This window comes from Aythya ferina (genome assembly GCF_964211825.1).
Source record: "Aythya ferina genome assembly, chromosome: 24".
Lineage (NCBI taxonomy): Eukaryota > Metazoa > Chordata > Aves > Anseriformes > Anatidae > Aythya > Aythya ferina.
Window position 1 is genome coordinate 4,586,144 of NC_140322.1, and position 15,752 is coordinate 4,601,895.

Consider the following 15,752-nt stretch of genomic DNA (forward strand, 5'->3'; position numbering starts at 1 on the left):
ACGAGGGATTAAAATATTGTCAGCAGCACAGGAAGGAATTTGGGGGATTAGGCACAGCCTCGGCTGCGATACCGGCCGAAGTCGATGCTGTCCTGTGTACAAATCAAGGAGAGTACAAACACAGGGCTTTGCTCTGGATGATTAAAGAGATGATAGATGCAAACTCTCCCTGCATTTTGATTCTCAGGTTTATGGGGAGGAAAACAAGGGCTAAAAGCAGGGCCCCTGAAATGCCCAACCCACCCTGGGGCCAGCCCAGCAGGGCAGCGAGCTGGGGTCGGCCCCGCGCTTGGAAAGAACCAGCCAGGTCTGAATTTATATTAATTTTATTCACATTTCCAGAAGAAAAGCATTGGTGGAGTGCAACATCATGGCTAGTGTCAAAAAGCTCAAGTATTTGTTTGGTTTAAAACAGGCAAACATTTCAGAGGTTGAACAGAGACAACGTGCACCCTCCCTTCCCCTGTGCATGTTTCCAGTTCAAGTAATAGGAATTTCAAAAATAAGCTGGCTCATCACATGGCGGGGAGAATGTCAGAAACTTTAAAGCTTTCTGTGGTATAAATCCCTAAGCAGGGCATGAAAGTAGCAGGCAGGAAATCTTCTACAGCTGAACTAGCTTATCCCCTGGGCTGAGTTTTTTCTTTCTTTTTTTTTTTTTTTTTCCTTTGGTTGTAGAATTTTGCTCTCAGTGTTGCCGAACGCTTCTGTCCGACGTTAATGCGATTCATTACCCAGAGCGGAAATTTGCTGCTCCTGGATTACAAGGACGGTCATTTGCGGTGGCACAGAAAAACTTCAACAGTAGAGTTAACGGTAGAGGAGAAAAGAGAAAAGGAGAACCGTTCGATCACTTTGGATTTCCAAAACACGTACAGGAGTAAGAGCCACCCTAGCTGAGAAGGGAGCCTTCGCAGCTGTGCTGCTGGTCCCCACGAAGCTGTCCCAGCTCCGTGTGACTTTCAAGTCATTTATTTCTGGGCCAACAGCCGGTTTCTGTTGATGCTCAGTAGACTATGAAAGCCTCCTAAACCAGGTGGCACTAACCAGTTGCAGCTTTTGTTCGACACAGAGCCCCTACTTTTGGCTTTCTGCTTCAAAGTGCATGTTTCAAATTAGACAACAAGGCATTAGGACAATCAAAGGCATCTGCAGAGCCCTCGCCTAGACACAGGCCGTGACCAGGACTGGGAAAAGGCAGAGCTGAGGCTGCAAAAGCAGAGCCTGGCTGCAGGACCAAGCCCTCAAGCTGCCCACGAAAGCAGGGCTCCCTGCTGCAGGCAAGGTGGCATCGGCCAGCAGTGAATTCCTAAGTCAAGGAGCGAAGCTGAGGCTAAAAGATGAGTTGTTTTCACTTAGTCTTGTAAATATTAGGGAATTTTAAACGCGTCCAGCGAGGACAGGAAATCTTTTTGCCCTTGCAGTACCGTGAAGTTGTCTGATTTTATTAGAATATAGCTATATTTGGAAAAAGAATCAGTAATAGATGTGTGCACATTCTTGCTTGCTCTGCAGAGACAATTACTGGATTACAAAAAAAGGCACAAGAAGCACATTCCTCCTTCTTCTATCCCTAAAAGGGTTCCTCCTTCCTCCCTGCTGAAAGCACTACTACTGCTGTCACTGAATAATCTCCAAGCACACATTTCCATCTGATCCAGCTGGCTTGGAAGCCCCTAGGATTAAAGATCTCTCTTCTGTTTGAGTAATTTCAGCGACGAGAATCTTATTGCTTGTTGCACCAATTCTCTTCATCCTCTATCTATATATAGCAAGAGATGAAATAATATCACATTTTGTTTTATTGCTGGAGGCAGTCTGCCGTCCCCCAGGGCAGTTTCCCAAAGGAAGGAGGTAAAACAGAAGATTTGGCAGGACCTGCTTCCTGAGACAAGAACAAGGTAGCGCTGTGCTCACCCCACCTGGCTGGCTGTCACAGCAGGGAAACTGGAGCAAAGAAGGGCTCAGGGTTATTGAGCAAGGGGTGGAGAGCCAGGAACAAAACAGTCCAGCCACTGACCCTCTGCTCCTGTTGTCATGAACCGATTTTGCTGTGCCTGGAAGGCGAGCTGTGTCACAGCCCAGGACGTGCCGATCCCAAGTGAAGCCTTTACACAGACTTGGGTGCACGGAGTGGGAAAAAGGAACGTGACTCTTTGGTGAAAATCCTGGTTGTCATACCATAGATTCATTTTAATAAATTAAGTTTGTATCTCTAGTCCCTACTACTGCATTAAATCACTATACTCTCCTGCAGTTGCCTGGCTGATATTCAAGGTTTCAGCGATTAAATATCCCCCCACCCCTATGTCTTCTCTGTGGAAGGCTTAAAATCCTTAACACCTTACACAAAAATAGAAAGCAATGAGACCAAGAGCTCTACACATTAACCCAGGACTGAATGGATTCTGCTCTATTGATAAATGTAAGAAAAGTCACCAGGACCTTCGCAGAAGCTTCAAGGCTGGACAAAGGACACAGAGTGATTAAAGACAGAAAACCAAGTGTGTTCCTTGTGCCATCACACAGTCACAAAGGGTGTGCCCTGAGAAATTCGTGCAGCCCTGGGCTGAGATGGCGTGCCTGCCTTCGGCAGCACGGTGCAAGCACTCTTCCAGTGCTCGGGAGGATTTGCTCACTCACTCACAGCCTGGCGGCTTCGAATGAAGAGGTGGAAAGTTTTACCTAGCTGTGATGGTTCTTGTTGAACTCCAGAAGAGACAGAGGAAGTCAGAAGCCAGCATGCTGCCAGCTGCAACAGGAAATGCTGAGCAGGGCCCCGGCAGGGCTCCCCGCTTCCCACTGGAAGAAAATGGCTTTGGAAGTAATGGCATGGAAATCCCCCATCCAAGGCATTGCAGTCCCTGCTGCATGTTCCTAAAGCTGTGCTTTGGCTTCCAGCAGAGCAAGGAACACCAGTGCTCTTCTGGCAGGAAAGCACACAGGCTGCCACCTGCACACACAGGAACAGAGCCACAAGCTTTGCTGATCTGTGCCAGCGAGGAAGCAATCTCTTTTGAGAAGTAATTCCTACCTTGCTTTGCTGTCTGTTCAAACCCTGTTTCCCTTCAGTGAAACCTGCCCACGTGTTCTTCCACTAAAGATGCAGAGGAGCGAGTGCCCTGCTACTACAGCACACAGCTCACCGGCACAACAGATCGATGTCCACCTGGAGGCCGAAAATGCTAAAGCACTAAGTGTTCGTGGGGTTTGGATTGTTTGAAAATAAAAGCAAATTGCTTCTAGGAAACTTGCTTGCATCTGTACACGTAACACTGCCCACTGGTGGGTTTTTAGTTCCTAGCATTTGGCTGATAGTGAAGAGGGCTTGGATGAACCCATCAAATTCCCGAGCGCTCCTGATGGCATCATTTTGCCATAAGATGTTCATGGTCCAGATAGCAGTTGCACAAAAGCACTGATGGGAGAAATAGAGCTAGAATATTTACCTTTGTCTCCTGTGGGAGATATCTGTATGAGAGAGCTTTGCCTACGCAAAGCCTATCCAAACAGGGCTTGCCTGGAACTGCCTGGTGGCATGAATGAGAAAGGTTTGCTTGTTAACAGAAACGATGTAAGCAACCACTGATGGAAGCTCTTTGCCCATGGTATGCTTCTGTTGTGGTGTGAGCAGCCCAGGAGGCAAGGGTATTAGAACAATATCAGCAGGAGAAACTGGAGTTTAAGTATCAGTCATGAAAAGGTCAGCTTTGGACTCATAGCACTGCTCTGAAGGACACCTTTTTCCTATTTTCTTACTCTCAGAGTTTTTGTACATATATATACATATTAAACATGCTGGTGATAACTCAGTCTCTCTTTCAGGCACTATCATCGGACACAGAATTCATTTCACTTGTAACTTTCCTCTTACTATTGCAGCTCCACCAATGTTACCCTGGATTCCCCTTATAACCGGAGGTGTCTTCTAGATCTCAAAAGAGATTGATATATCAAAACCAAACTCAATTACAAAATATAATAATATCCTCTTCTTGGAAGTGAAGCTGCCCCATATTCCAGATTGCGGCAGGATTTTTATGTCCTCAAAATATTTTTTAATAAGTTCTACTTAAAATATATCCGAGTCCAAGTTTGCCTCTTGGGCACGTTGTAATGCTCAGTGGAAGATCTGTTCCCTGTCAATTCCTCTTGGGCTCTGCCGAAGGGCTCTTCTCACTCTTCTTCTGCAGACTTGAGCATGAGAATGGCATTGTAGATCTTCAGGGCAGGACCCAGTTTGATACCGAGTATTTTAACTATGTCGGTCTGGTTCAGGAGCAGAAAGGCTTCACCATCTATCTGCTAGAGGTGCAAAACACAACATCAGATAAAAATTACCATGAAGATACAGGCAGGATTCTCACTTCTGCTTGTTCAGTTAAATGATGTGCTTAGAACTGAGGAAGGAAAGCACAAGCACAGCCCTGAACACTGAGACCTCATATTTCTCCCTAGTGTTGGCACCCACCCAGCCTGAAGTTCCCAGGCATGCTGCCCTTCCCAGGGGTCTCAGGACTCAACCCAGAAGCCCGTCTTCTAGAAACAGAGAAGCCAAAGTGTGGGCAAAAATTACAAAGAGATCACGAGAAGGACGCTCGTTCATTAGACTTTCTGTTCACTGTAAGGATACTTCTCTAAAAAGCCAACAACTGTCAAAAATCCTACTGCCTATTCATAATCTGTGGCCAGAAATTAGATCAGGAAATGCAAGTCTTCAGGAGGCAGCTATCCAAGAATTAATCTATTACACTGATCTGCAATGATTAGAAGTATAAAATCACCATTTCCTAATGCATTCATTACATACTGTCATTGTACAGCTTCTTGGATTCCTGCTGAGCTGTTCAGGGTAAAGTTTGAAGCTGATTTTTTTGGTGAGCTTTGCTAGAAACCTTACAGATGAGAAAAAAACCCTTAGATGTGCACACCTGGCTGCTCTAAGAGCCAGTCCTTTGCCCACAACCAACCAGTCTCCATTTAAAGGAGTAAAACAGGAGGCTGTTATGAAATAACTTTCAATGGCACTAAATGCGCTTGTTCAGCACAAGGTAAAAGAAATGTGCTATATAAAACACGGCACAGTAAAGACCTGGAATCTGTCTGGATTTATACACACACTCTCCTAATCTATCAGCAAGGAGACATTCAATTAGATTCAAAGCAAGCGATCCAAAAACACACTACCTTGTGGAAGTAAGGGATGCTCTAGGTACCAGTGAGTAAAAACATATTAAGAAAAGGTTAAAAATGTACTTGGTTTCATAAGGACATCCAGAGAGACAACAAAGATATAATTAACATAAACCCCAAATGCTGCAGGGAGGAAGCCAAAGATTAATGGACACAGACAAACAATGCATGTGTCTCTAAGTTATTCCATTAAAGTCCATTTACAGAGACCGACAGCCATCTCCTCCTCTCGCTTGATGTTCACCAGTCCAGCAGACACCACCAGACTCTCAGCTGATCCAGAATAACAATCCTTCTGTCCCTGCAGTCTTCCTAACTAGAATTCTTTTGAATGTCAACAACTGGCGGAAGAGGATACATTCAATAAACTTGGACAAACATACAATTAAAGCAAAGAGCTGGGACATGGGAGATTTGGTTTCCTCCTCTCTGGCCACACAAGAGACTGTTAGCAAGTTACTTTTACCTCCCAGTATGTACACTGGAAATGACAGCAGGGCTCCCAGTCCACAGACAGCCACACAACCTCACTGAATATTATTTATAAGCTGCCTGGAGTCTACACTGCTGCAATGCCCATGTTAAAAATAGCTTGAAATGGATGGACTGCTGCTTAAATTAAATAAAAAGAGTCAAGAGCAGGAGAAAGCTGCTGGAAAAACAGTCCTGTGTTTCAAAATGTTTTTGAGTTCAGTATTATTATTACTGTGTTTCACTTTCACTGCATCGCCTTGAAGATGCTTATTTTAACCAGACCTTCCCTGAACCGGTCCTAGAAACAAGCGCTGTTATCACTGCCTGTGGTTTACTATTCATTTCTTTGTTCCATCTTATTTGGATGGTTTTTAAAATTCTGGGCACAATTTGTTCTCTTCATTCATAACGTAAGCAGCAACTTATCCCTCTCCCCCCAGCCAAGAGAAGCCTGCAAGGGATTTATTTATCCTAAACTGAGAGCACTCAGAGGCCTGATTACAGCTAATGGACAACCCTGGTGGAGGCCAGCAGTCCTGTCACTCACACCTGAATTCTGGCCAAAGCCAAACTGCTAAAAGGGTTTTAATTTCAAACTGATAGTTCAGTTTGAGCAGAAACCTGAAAAACAGTCCAAGCCCCTCTCGTTTGGCATAGCGAATCATACTTGGAGGTTGCAGAAAATCAGGTACTAAAATAGAACACGGCCAGGCTGCTCTCTGAACTAGAAAACAGCCACCTTGCTCAGGGCCCATTTAAATTATTGCTAGAAGAAATGAAATAAATTGTGAATGGTTGGATTCATTATAAGACTTACATCTCACTTACCAAGCCCTCATTTCTGAGCACAACTTCACTAGAAATCAGGCTGCATCTTTTACACTCAGCTACACCGAAGGACTGGTTCAGTAGGATAAATTTCATTATTCCCACTATATTCAATTAAACAGCATTCCACTAGAATGTCACACTGCGAACGGTGCTTCTTGCAAGCCTCAATTTATTTTGCTTTTTATTTGGTGTGTGTGTGTGTTTTAAAATAAGGGAAAACAAAATACAGAGACATAAATCCCATAAAATGCACTACGGCCTGATTCATCCTGAAAGGAAGCCAGCTCTGGGGAACAGTCATCTATTAAAAACCTGCCCTTTACAGTCACTACAGCGTGCAGCGCGTCTCCTCGGTACAGAGGGTGTGCTCAGTGCCTCGCAGAATACAGAGAAGGCACAACCCCTTCCCTCAAGCTCTTCCCATCAAAGCAGGAGAGCTGTGGTGACAGAAGGGAGGCACGGCTGTGCATATTAATCAGGGGCTCGCACAGAACCTCCAAGTTGTACCTGCATCGTAACTGGAAGCCAAAGCAATCAGCAGAGCCTGGGCATCGTACCATCAGTGACAGGACGTGCTAAGGAACAGGACAGCCGTATCCTGCACTAGCTGCGGTTTCTGAGAAGCCACGGTGAAGGCACCACAAACAGGGAGCAGAGCCCAGAGCCCAGCCTGGCACGAGGCAGCAGTGACAGGACACGCTGCATGCAGGTGATGCTGACTTCCCAGCAACTGCTTTTCAAGGCGAGGACCTTCTCCTGCTCTCACCTCAGTCCTCAGGAGAAGCTCCTAAGACACCCTACAACTGCCAGCCTCACCAAGAGGAGCAGGCATATGTTCTCGTTAGAGGGAGCAGATGAGATCTTCGCTGCACCATTCCAACAGGACATCTTTATAACGATGCCAGAAACACTATGCCATAGTCCAAGACAGGATGTTATGCATAAGCTAAGTGATAGGAACTGGAGGGGAAATTTAAAGCAGCAGAATGCAATTAACCATGCTGGAATCGAGCTTGATGCCGAAGCTGCCTCCTAAATGCCACGGGCTCCTTAATGACAAGGCTGAGCATGTCTGTGCAGTCAGCCCCGTAACTCCGGAGCAGCAGGGGTATGGAGCAGACCCAGCACTGTCACAGCACTGCACTTGGGAGTGCACAAGGCAGGCTTGGCTTACCTCTTCCCTGAACACGGACGCTTGTTCTTTGCAACCAGGTAGACGCTGGATAAAGCTCGCCACCTGTAATTAGATGTAGAAGAAGAGAAACATGAATAATTGAAATGGACATCAAGTAGAAAGGCCTCATTTCTGTATGTGAGTTCTGTATGCAAGAATTTGTCAAACTTGAATACTTATGAATCTCCCACTGATGAAGGACATATATGAAAATATTACTGAGTTGTTGCTGCGCACAAATACTTTCCATACTGCCATTTGACCACTTATCTTCCTTTAAGAGAGCAGTTTCTCCAATGCTCTAAGTGGTTCTTATAAAACACCATTATTACTTTTACAGATTAAGAAGTGTATATGGTTATGCACTAGTTTAAACCCATCCCCAACTTTACTTCCTCTATGGTATTATCAGAAAATACAATTACAAAGAGAAGGATATAGAGAATTTCCCACGATGAAAATCCTTTAAGAGAGAAGATAAACCAACCAAATGAGTACTCCTGGTTTACCAACACACAGGAGGCAGAAGACCTATGAAAGAAAAGTGGGTTTTATTTAATCTGTGGTGGATGCAGGGGATCCATGGAACCAACAGCATTAAATAAGTTAATTTTACATTCCATATTAGAGAAAACCTTTCTAAGCAGGAAATGTGTTAACATTTGGAATAACCTCCTCTGAGACATGCAAGCAAGCCTTGGATTACATTATATAACACTAACTAGTGCAAGAAGCAATCCTGAATGCAGTGGAGGATGACTTAATAAGCATTGTCTTCTCCATCTGTAGCTTCACTGGTTCACAGAAGATTTGTATATTGAGGCATAATCAGATCAAACATTGCATGCTAATTGGATGCTCCCTTGCAGGAACAGCTCTGTTTCACGAGGCATATTCATTTGAGTTATTACAGATGTGACATTTCTTCCATAAACACAAACAGACAAACAGTTAGGAGGGTTTGCTGTCAAAGATGAGCTTCCCTTTAACTCACGATTGTCAGACTCTCTCCTAAATCACATCGTTGCATCTCCAGCTGATCCCACCACTCGTGCTCATTCCCTTCCCCCAGTTCCATCCGCAGGGAGCTATCAGCCTGCCCTCGGGCTCCCCTCCACCCTGGCAGAGCTGATTTTTGGTGAGCAGCTCTGACTCCACTGCTTCTGTTATGCAATCTGCCAGCAGAGCCTTCCTCTCCTCTCACGTTTCACCATTACATGGTGCTAGAGGGAAAGCTCCATTTTAAAGAGAACCTCTAAAATCCACAGCTCTAGCACACAGTGACTCCCAAATCTTCTTCTGTAGAAGTGCAAACAAGTAACAAAATACAACTCTATTTCCTTTTGAACTCCTCCCCAACTTATAATGAAAAGAAACAAATCAAAATGCCTCTGCAGGGCAGCATCTTCCAGAATTTAAATGACAGTAGGACCCCTGGGGACAAAACCCTTAGGGTCTGCTGCATGGAGAGGTTGGCAGAGATTTCAGGGGACTGCTCTGAGCTCACTTTGCTCTTCCGTCTCTTCTGTCCTTCCCTGGAGAATTGCTGCAGGCCTCTGTCATGGTCAGTGTGATGGGGCTTTGATCTGTCCCAAAGTCACTTGTATGTACACAGCAAGCACCCTGCTCCAGAGAGGCCTTTTAAACAAATAACAGTCCTGGGGGTCACCAGAAATGGAGAAAAGGAGGAAGGAGGAGGATGCAAGAGAAGAATACTGGAGGGATCGTTGTCAGGGTGTTAGCCTGACCCTGGGTCCTACAGAGCCGGGTGGCCTGCCTGGCCCGTGCCACTGCCAGAGAGGACAGTCCCCAAACTAAGGCACTGGGGAGAAAAGGGAGCAGCAGAAGCCCAGGACAGCAGCACCTCAGGCTGCAACAAACTTGTCTGAACCCCAACACAGCTGCACAATCACTGCAGGGCGCACAATTACCCAGGGAAAGGCGAGGATGGGGAGGGCAGGAGATGTGTTGGATAGGCCCGGAGCACAGCGGGATCAGGCAGATCAGGGCCTTTCCTTTGAGGAGGTGAACTCCTGCCTGCCTTTCCTGCTGGTAATAACCTCACATCATAATCTCAGAGCTATCTGGTGGAAGTGTCTCACACTATGACTGCGTATCAGTGATGGTGGTGGGGAATTGTGCTGTGTAACTCTGAGAGCACTTAAATCTCCACGCAATGGGTGATAATGAGATCCCAGACATGATATATCACAGTTGGCACAGTACTGGAATATCGTTTAGGATATTTTGGGATAGGAGCTGGGCTTAACTCAGATGCAGTAACCCACAAGCAATTAGCACAGGGACAGTCCCCTCACAAGGTACTAGCATCTGATGAGGGATTAACTAATGAACAATTCAGCTCTGGCACATATTAATGTTCTCCTGTGATTCCATACCCTACACTAACTGTGCTTTGAAAACATGATAGGAAGCTTTCAATACATAACAAAGCTGCATTAAAGTAACTAATCTGGTTGAACTGTTCAGTGTTACCAAGGGTTTCTTAGCTTGAGGGTCCCTAAATACTGCTGCTGCTCTGTCATTTCAGCTGTTCTCAACCAACAGAGAATTAAAGCAAGATTTTTTTTTCCCTTAATGTGGGTTTTATAAAATAAAAACAGTTCTTAGGTCTGAAACCAAAGGAGAATTTTGCACTCCCATTGCTCTTGTTTCACATCAGCAGAATAGGCTCCTTTGTGCAGCAGAGTTCAAAGCACAACTCATAGGCGACTGTTTGCCCTGCAGGAAGATGTTAGAAGCCCAAACACCGACAGATCAAATCTACTTTGGACTCACTAAAACACAGAGAAGTCCTACTGCTTTCATCTTCCAGACCTTGCGGCTACATTGCCCTGCACATGCCGATCCTGCAAGTGCTCACACAAGGGCTAAATTAATTCCTACGGGAATCTGGGAGGAACATGAGATTTGCAAAACCCCGATCCACTTTACTGAAATTCAAAACAAAACCTGTAAGGACTTTAGCCGGTCTGTTGTGGTGCTGCAGCTGATCTTTTTAATGTGCCATTCACACTCCTACTGATAGTCAGCGCATCGTTGGTAGTTTCAGGCAGTTCACTGTGTTCTGGATTGTGAATCACTGCACCACTATGCCCTGCATCGATGCCCTGTGGTCCCTACTTATATTCATCTGCTATCAAACTAATATCCCAGTTAAATTTACCCAGCAGTTGCTTTAAAGGTCAACTGTAAAGGACAAATTTTATTTGGCTTGTATCCTGTCTCTGTTCCTCCATGAAACAACCTCCATGTTTTGTCCAAAAGAAAGAGATTCTGATTGTTTTCATGTCAGAGGATTAGCTGCTCCTGCCTGTATTGATTTACTAAAAGACCTTTTGGAAAAAAAATAAAAAATCAGTGGAAGCTTTCTTAGAAGGATACAAATAGAAAATCTTTCAGAGAGATTTTTTTTTTCCTCCTTGCTATGAATTCAATTCTAACTCATCTTCATTAAAACTTAAAAGAAAAAAAGAAGAAAAAAATGGACAGTTTTTAAAGCAGCCACACTAATTGCTCTATTGCCTTCACATTTGCTGTGGTTCCCATCCCTTGCGATTCTGCAATCCCACCAGACTCCAACCAGTCCTCCAGCATGAAGAACAAAGTAAAGATTGGATTTATCTGACGTAAGAGGCACTTAGGGAAAATGCACTTTTTAAAAGTCTCTGAAGATCCTCTATGCATCATGAAGAATGGCACCTTTTCCTGCTTTGCAGATTACCTCCTTCCTTGCAAGCGCAACATTACAGCACATTTCTCTTCAATTAAATGGCCTGTGATTAAGCACCAGGATCCAAATTGTCACCGCTTCCCGAGTGGAGATACAAATATTATTTATGCCCAAGGCATCAAGGCAAAAACCAACTACTCAGCACACAAAAGATACCAGCGTTTTCACATGCCTCCTAATTACAGGAGACATCTCAAGAGCTGGGACTGCAGAGACATATCCCCAGCTGCACAGCTACCTCTGTCAGAAATCAGGTCAGGCTGTGGGCAGTTTTGTTGCAGGGGAAACAGGCAGGGAGACGTGGGAGGAGTGGGTATGCACAGTGCAGTTTGGAATTATCTGCAATGTAAAAGTGAATAAGCAGGAAAGTCACAGGAGAGGGGGAGGGAGACCAGAGAGAAACAGAATCTGCTGTCAGAATCGTGTTTCAGGCCCGAGCATTGAAAGATCAAGGGGTAAATAAACAAAGAGAGTCTCATTCACTGAAATAACCCATGGGCACCAGAGAGTTAATAGGGATCTTTCCCCTCCATTTATAAAGGACTCAGGTACAACTTCTAGCTGAGTCAGCTCTGGCACATGCGAGGCAAATGGCAAAGCATTACCTAGGGACGCACAGAAAATAAAGATGTTTTCTAATCAGCACTCCATAAAAAGGGGGCTCTGGCATTCCCGCAACCGAGAGCTGAGCAGGTAGCAGGTAACTCACCTCTTCCACAGTCCATTTGGCCACGTGCTTGGCTGTGAGGCCCGAGACCTCTGGCAAGAGCTTGCAGTGCTGCTCCCAGCAGAGATGGAGGCGGTGGGTCGGGTTAGAGGTCAGGGAAGGCATGAAGATGGACTGGTGGAGGGCCTGCTGGAGATCGAAATCAGGGTCTGGAAAAGGAAACGAGACAAGTCAGAGCGAGTCTTCAAGTAGGAGCAATTACAACAAAAGAGGAAGGGTCACAGTCTGGAGGAAAAAGCAAGGCAGGACAAGCAGGCAGCCAGGCACTGCTATTGCAGGGCACACAGCTCTCAGGGCGTTCTCCCCCACCCTCCCAAGAAAAAGAAACCAAAAAAAGATAAGATAAGATAAGATTGCCAGGCTGGAGGCTTTATCGTTAGCTCGTTAGCTTCCTCCCAGGAAAATGATGTCACGCTGCTAACACAGAAGATGTTTGCAGCATTTTATTGACAAGGTGGAGGAGTTCTGGTAACAGCATCTTCAGCTGGAAACTAATGGCATCGTTCCAGCTCACAGCTGTAGCCAGCCTGCAAGGAGCACGCCAGCTGATGGCCTGGGCTCGCCGCCTCCCCAGGAGGCTCCCAGGCCAGGAGTGCTGCATGTTACCTCCAGACATCAGTTCCCTCCTCATGTGTCAAGTGATGGAGGCTTTAAAAAAAAAAAAAATCAAGGAGGGAGGGAAAAAAAAAAAAAAGGGAGACAGAAGAAATCACCCCTCCCTAATGAGATCATTTGAGTAGTGCAGAGTCATGGTCCTACAGGGATTTGCCCGGTTATACAACAGGAAGTGAAGCAGAGGATGGAAACAGCATGGAAAGCGTTCCTCTGCTTTACAAGGGGTACCGTGCCCCGTCCCCTCGCCCCCCGGCAGGCACGGTGCAGGCTGCCAGGCGCCATCCCGTGGCAGCAGTACCCACGTCCCGTTTTGTTGCTGTTTTCATAAACCTTCCCCAGCCACAGCACCGACAGGGCTGCTGCCTGCCTCGGATTTACTCAGTGTTATCGTGAGCAGCGTTTGCAGGACAGTGTGTGAGGACCTGTGGGGTGTGCCAGGTGCTGCTTGTAGAGCACAATGAAAGCAGTGCTACAGGGAACGTTTTGACAGGTTGCCTGCTCCTCACCAGCTGAGGTGAAAGAAGTGTTAGAGGCAAAGGTTATTCCTCTGTCCCCTGCTGGGTCACCTTCCTTCATCGCCACCTCACTAAGGGATGCAGGACAGCATCAGATACGGGTCTCTACTTCTAATAACGAGACCAGAGTGGGGGAATTAAAACTTAAATAAATAAAGCCCACGAAAGAACTGCTCCTTAGTGCAGAAGCTGATGCTGCTGGTGATGACACAGCATGAGGCATTGCTCCTGGGAGGCTGTCACCTGCTCCTCACCTTGTCTCTCCCCGTGTCCCCAGGGGCTGGCAGCAGCTGGCCTCGCCCCCCTCCCCGTGCCAGGAGGTCCCATTCGTGCCAGGATCTTATGTGCTGCCACATCCCTGCTGCGTGGGCACGGCCTCGATCACAGGCTGTTCCCTATTCATTTTATTCCCTCCTCATCCTTACAGCTTGGCTTTTCTTCATTTCACCCCCTTCTCCGCCCTGAATGTCACCAGTAAGCCTTTAAACCTTTAGTCACATTGATAACATGGCAGCTCACGGCGAACAAAAAGCCTGCCTGCTGCAAAGCGTGCACAGGAACAGTGACAGGCACCTGGAGGGAGAGGGAGCCTCACAGCAACACGAACTGGAAGGCCTTTTCCTTCCCTGAGCCCAGATCCTCGGGGAAAGCGTCCAAACCACGATCTACAGAAATTATTGTCCATTCAGAAGGAAGCGGTGTCCTAATAGTTTAAATATAGATGGGATGAAAGCTCTGGGCAATCACAAAATTACAGGTCAGTGGATTATTGCAGAATTTCCCTCTACTGATTTCCATCACTCTGCTTAAGGTAAATGCGACAGGAAAGCAGACAGCTTTCCCTGCCAACTGCAACTGCAGCTCAGAGCTGGCAGACTTCTCTAGCTCTGACTGCAGAAGTCAGCACAAGGTAAAAATGAATAAAAAAAAAAAAAAAGCTAGGCACCTGCCCCAGTTTGTGCCTGCTTAGCTATTTTTGATTGGAGACTTATTACCATGTTAAATCCTCCTAAAAGCCTGGTCAGCTCGGTTCTCTGAAATGGCTTTTTATAGTAAATCTGAAAGTTAAGCATATGGTTTGCCAAAGTGATACCAGAAAGCTTCTCTTAAAACTTAACCTGTCAAGTACCAGAATAAAAAATACATTGTTTTTTCACTTGATTTTCTTTTTCCTCCTTAGGAGAACCTTCAAAAAGTTACCCTAAATGATTCTAATCATGTTTCTGAATACCCAGGGGGAATCTACTGCAAGAAGTTAACTGAACTTAGCAACTATCTGCCAGGTTTTGTCTGTCTCCCATGACACCTCTGCTCACTCTACCAGCAGAATGGTTGCAGCCGAGGGAACAACTTCCCCTTGCCATTTCAGGAGAGTATGCAGTGGTACTACAGATGATGAAGGCTCGTCTTTCTCAGTTAATAAATACAAAGCTGCGCTCTAAAAAGTATAAAACCCTCTACCTCTAAGCAATTTTACTCTTCTTCTTCATTTTAAAGGAAAAAAGACTACCATTATCGTAATCTCCAGGGTATGTTCTCTCTTGACTGTGGAATCAACAACAAAAAAAGCTGTAGAGTTTTAAATTGTCCTTGGGGGTCTTGTATATTGCACATGCAAACACACACACGCAAATAAATAAATAAATCAACCAACCTTTCCCATTGTTTTCCTGTTTCACCAGCTGGAACTTTATATAGGCACGTGAGCACCCAAGCCTGAAATTATCAAGTACAAAACATTTCAAATGATAACACAAACTGATAACACAACCTCCTCTACAGAAAGAGATTAACAGTGTATTTAGCAACCACAATTATCTCCCTCTTACCATTAGCGATAAAACTACTTGTCCCTGGCCTCTCTACGCTAAGGACTGTGATATTCAGTTCATAGCTACAACTCAGATTTGAGTTCACAGTGGGAAATAAAGCCCCCGAAATAGTGGGACGAAAGGAGGAGACTTAACAACACGTCATTCTAAAACTCTGTGCTGCAAACCTCTGATCAAACTGAGCCGTTCTAAGCTCCTGATTTACATCTGTATTTCCTATGTAGCAGCAGCATCAAGAGGCAAAATTGCTAATCCATGAAAATACCTCACAAAAATCTTATTTACTTTTTCGGTTTGGCTTTGATGTCTGCAGACGATTCCTCTTCTATCCAGTCTTTCTCTTGATTGTTTTCAGACTGTTCCGACAGACTGTGAACACTGCTTTGACATGACTTTTCACTGTCTTGTGCAGATTTTCTGGAGAGACAGATAAATGATAGCAGCTAAGCTGACATCCTCTGTTCCCTTTTCCCAGAGGAGAGGCAAAGCCGGCAGCTTCTTGCAAACGAGAGTAACAACTACCACCTAGTGGTGGAAGCCCTCCTCTCCCCCACCATTGCTACTGGCACAGTACAAAGTGCTTTTTTACTCTAGCATGGATTGAAAGAGATTATCTGAAATAATCAGCCCCTGTGGA

At 45.5% G+C, this 15,752-nt stretch overlaps 1 protein-coding gene across 4 annotated transcripts in view; it reads right to left on the minus strand.

The window, feature by feature from the left end:
- Positions 1-310: 310 nt before the first annotated feature.
- The window catches only part of LOC311423459 (lethal(3)malignant brain tumor-like protein 4), a 49,892-nt gene continuing 34,450 nt past the window's right edge, over positions 311-15,752 (minus strand). For 3 of the 4 annotated variants that reach the window (XM_084497463.1, XM_084497465.1, XM_084497462.1), the window contains 5 exons: positions 15,401-15,532; positions 14,938-14,999; positions 12,136-12,302; positions 7,673-7,735; positions 311-4,305 (listed from right to left, as the gene is read on the minus strand). In XM_084497463.1, coding sequence (XP_084353589.1) covers positions 4,177-4,305; positions 7,673-7,735; positions 12,136-12,302; positions 14,938-14,999; positions 15,401-15,532 — 553 coding nt within the window. In that variant the 3' untranslated portion in view covers positions 311-4,176. Of the gene's footprint in view, positions 4,306-7,672; positions 7,736-7,757; positions 11,766-12,135; positions 12,303-14,937; positions 15,000-15,400; positions 15,533-15,752 lie in introns of those variants that run through there. The other variant, XM_084497464.1, reaches the window with a different exon arrangement.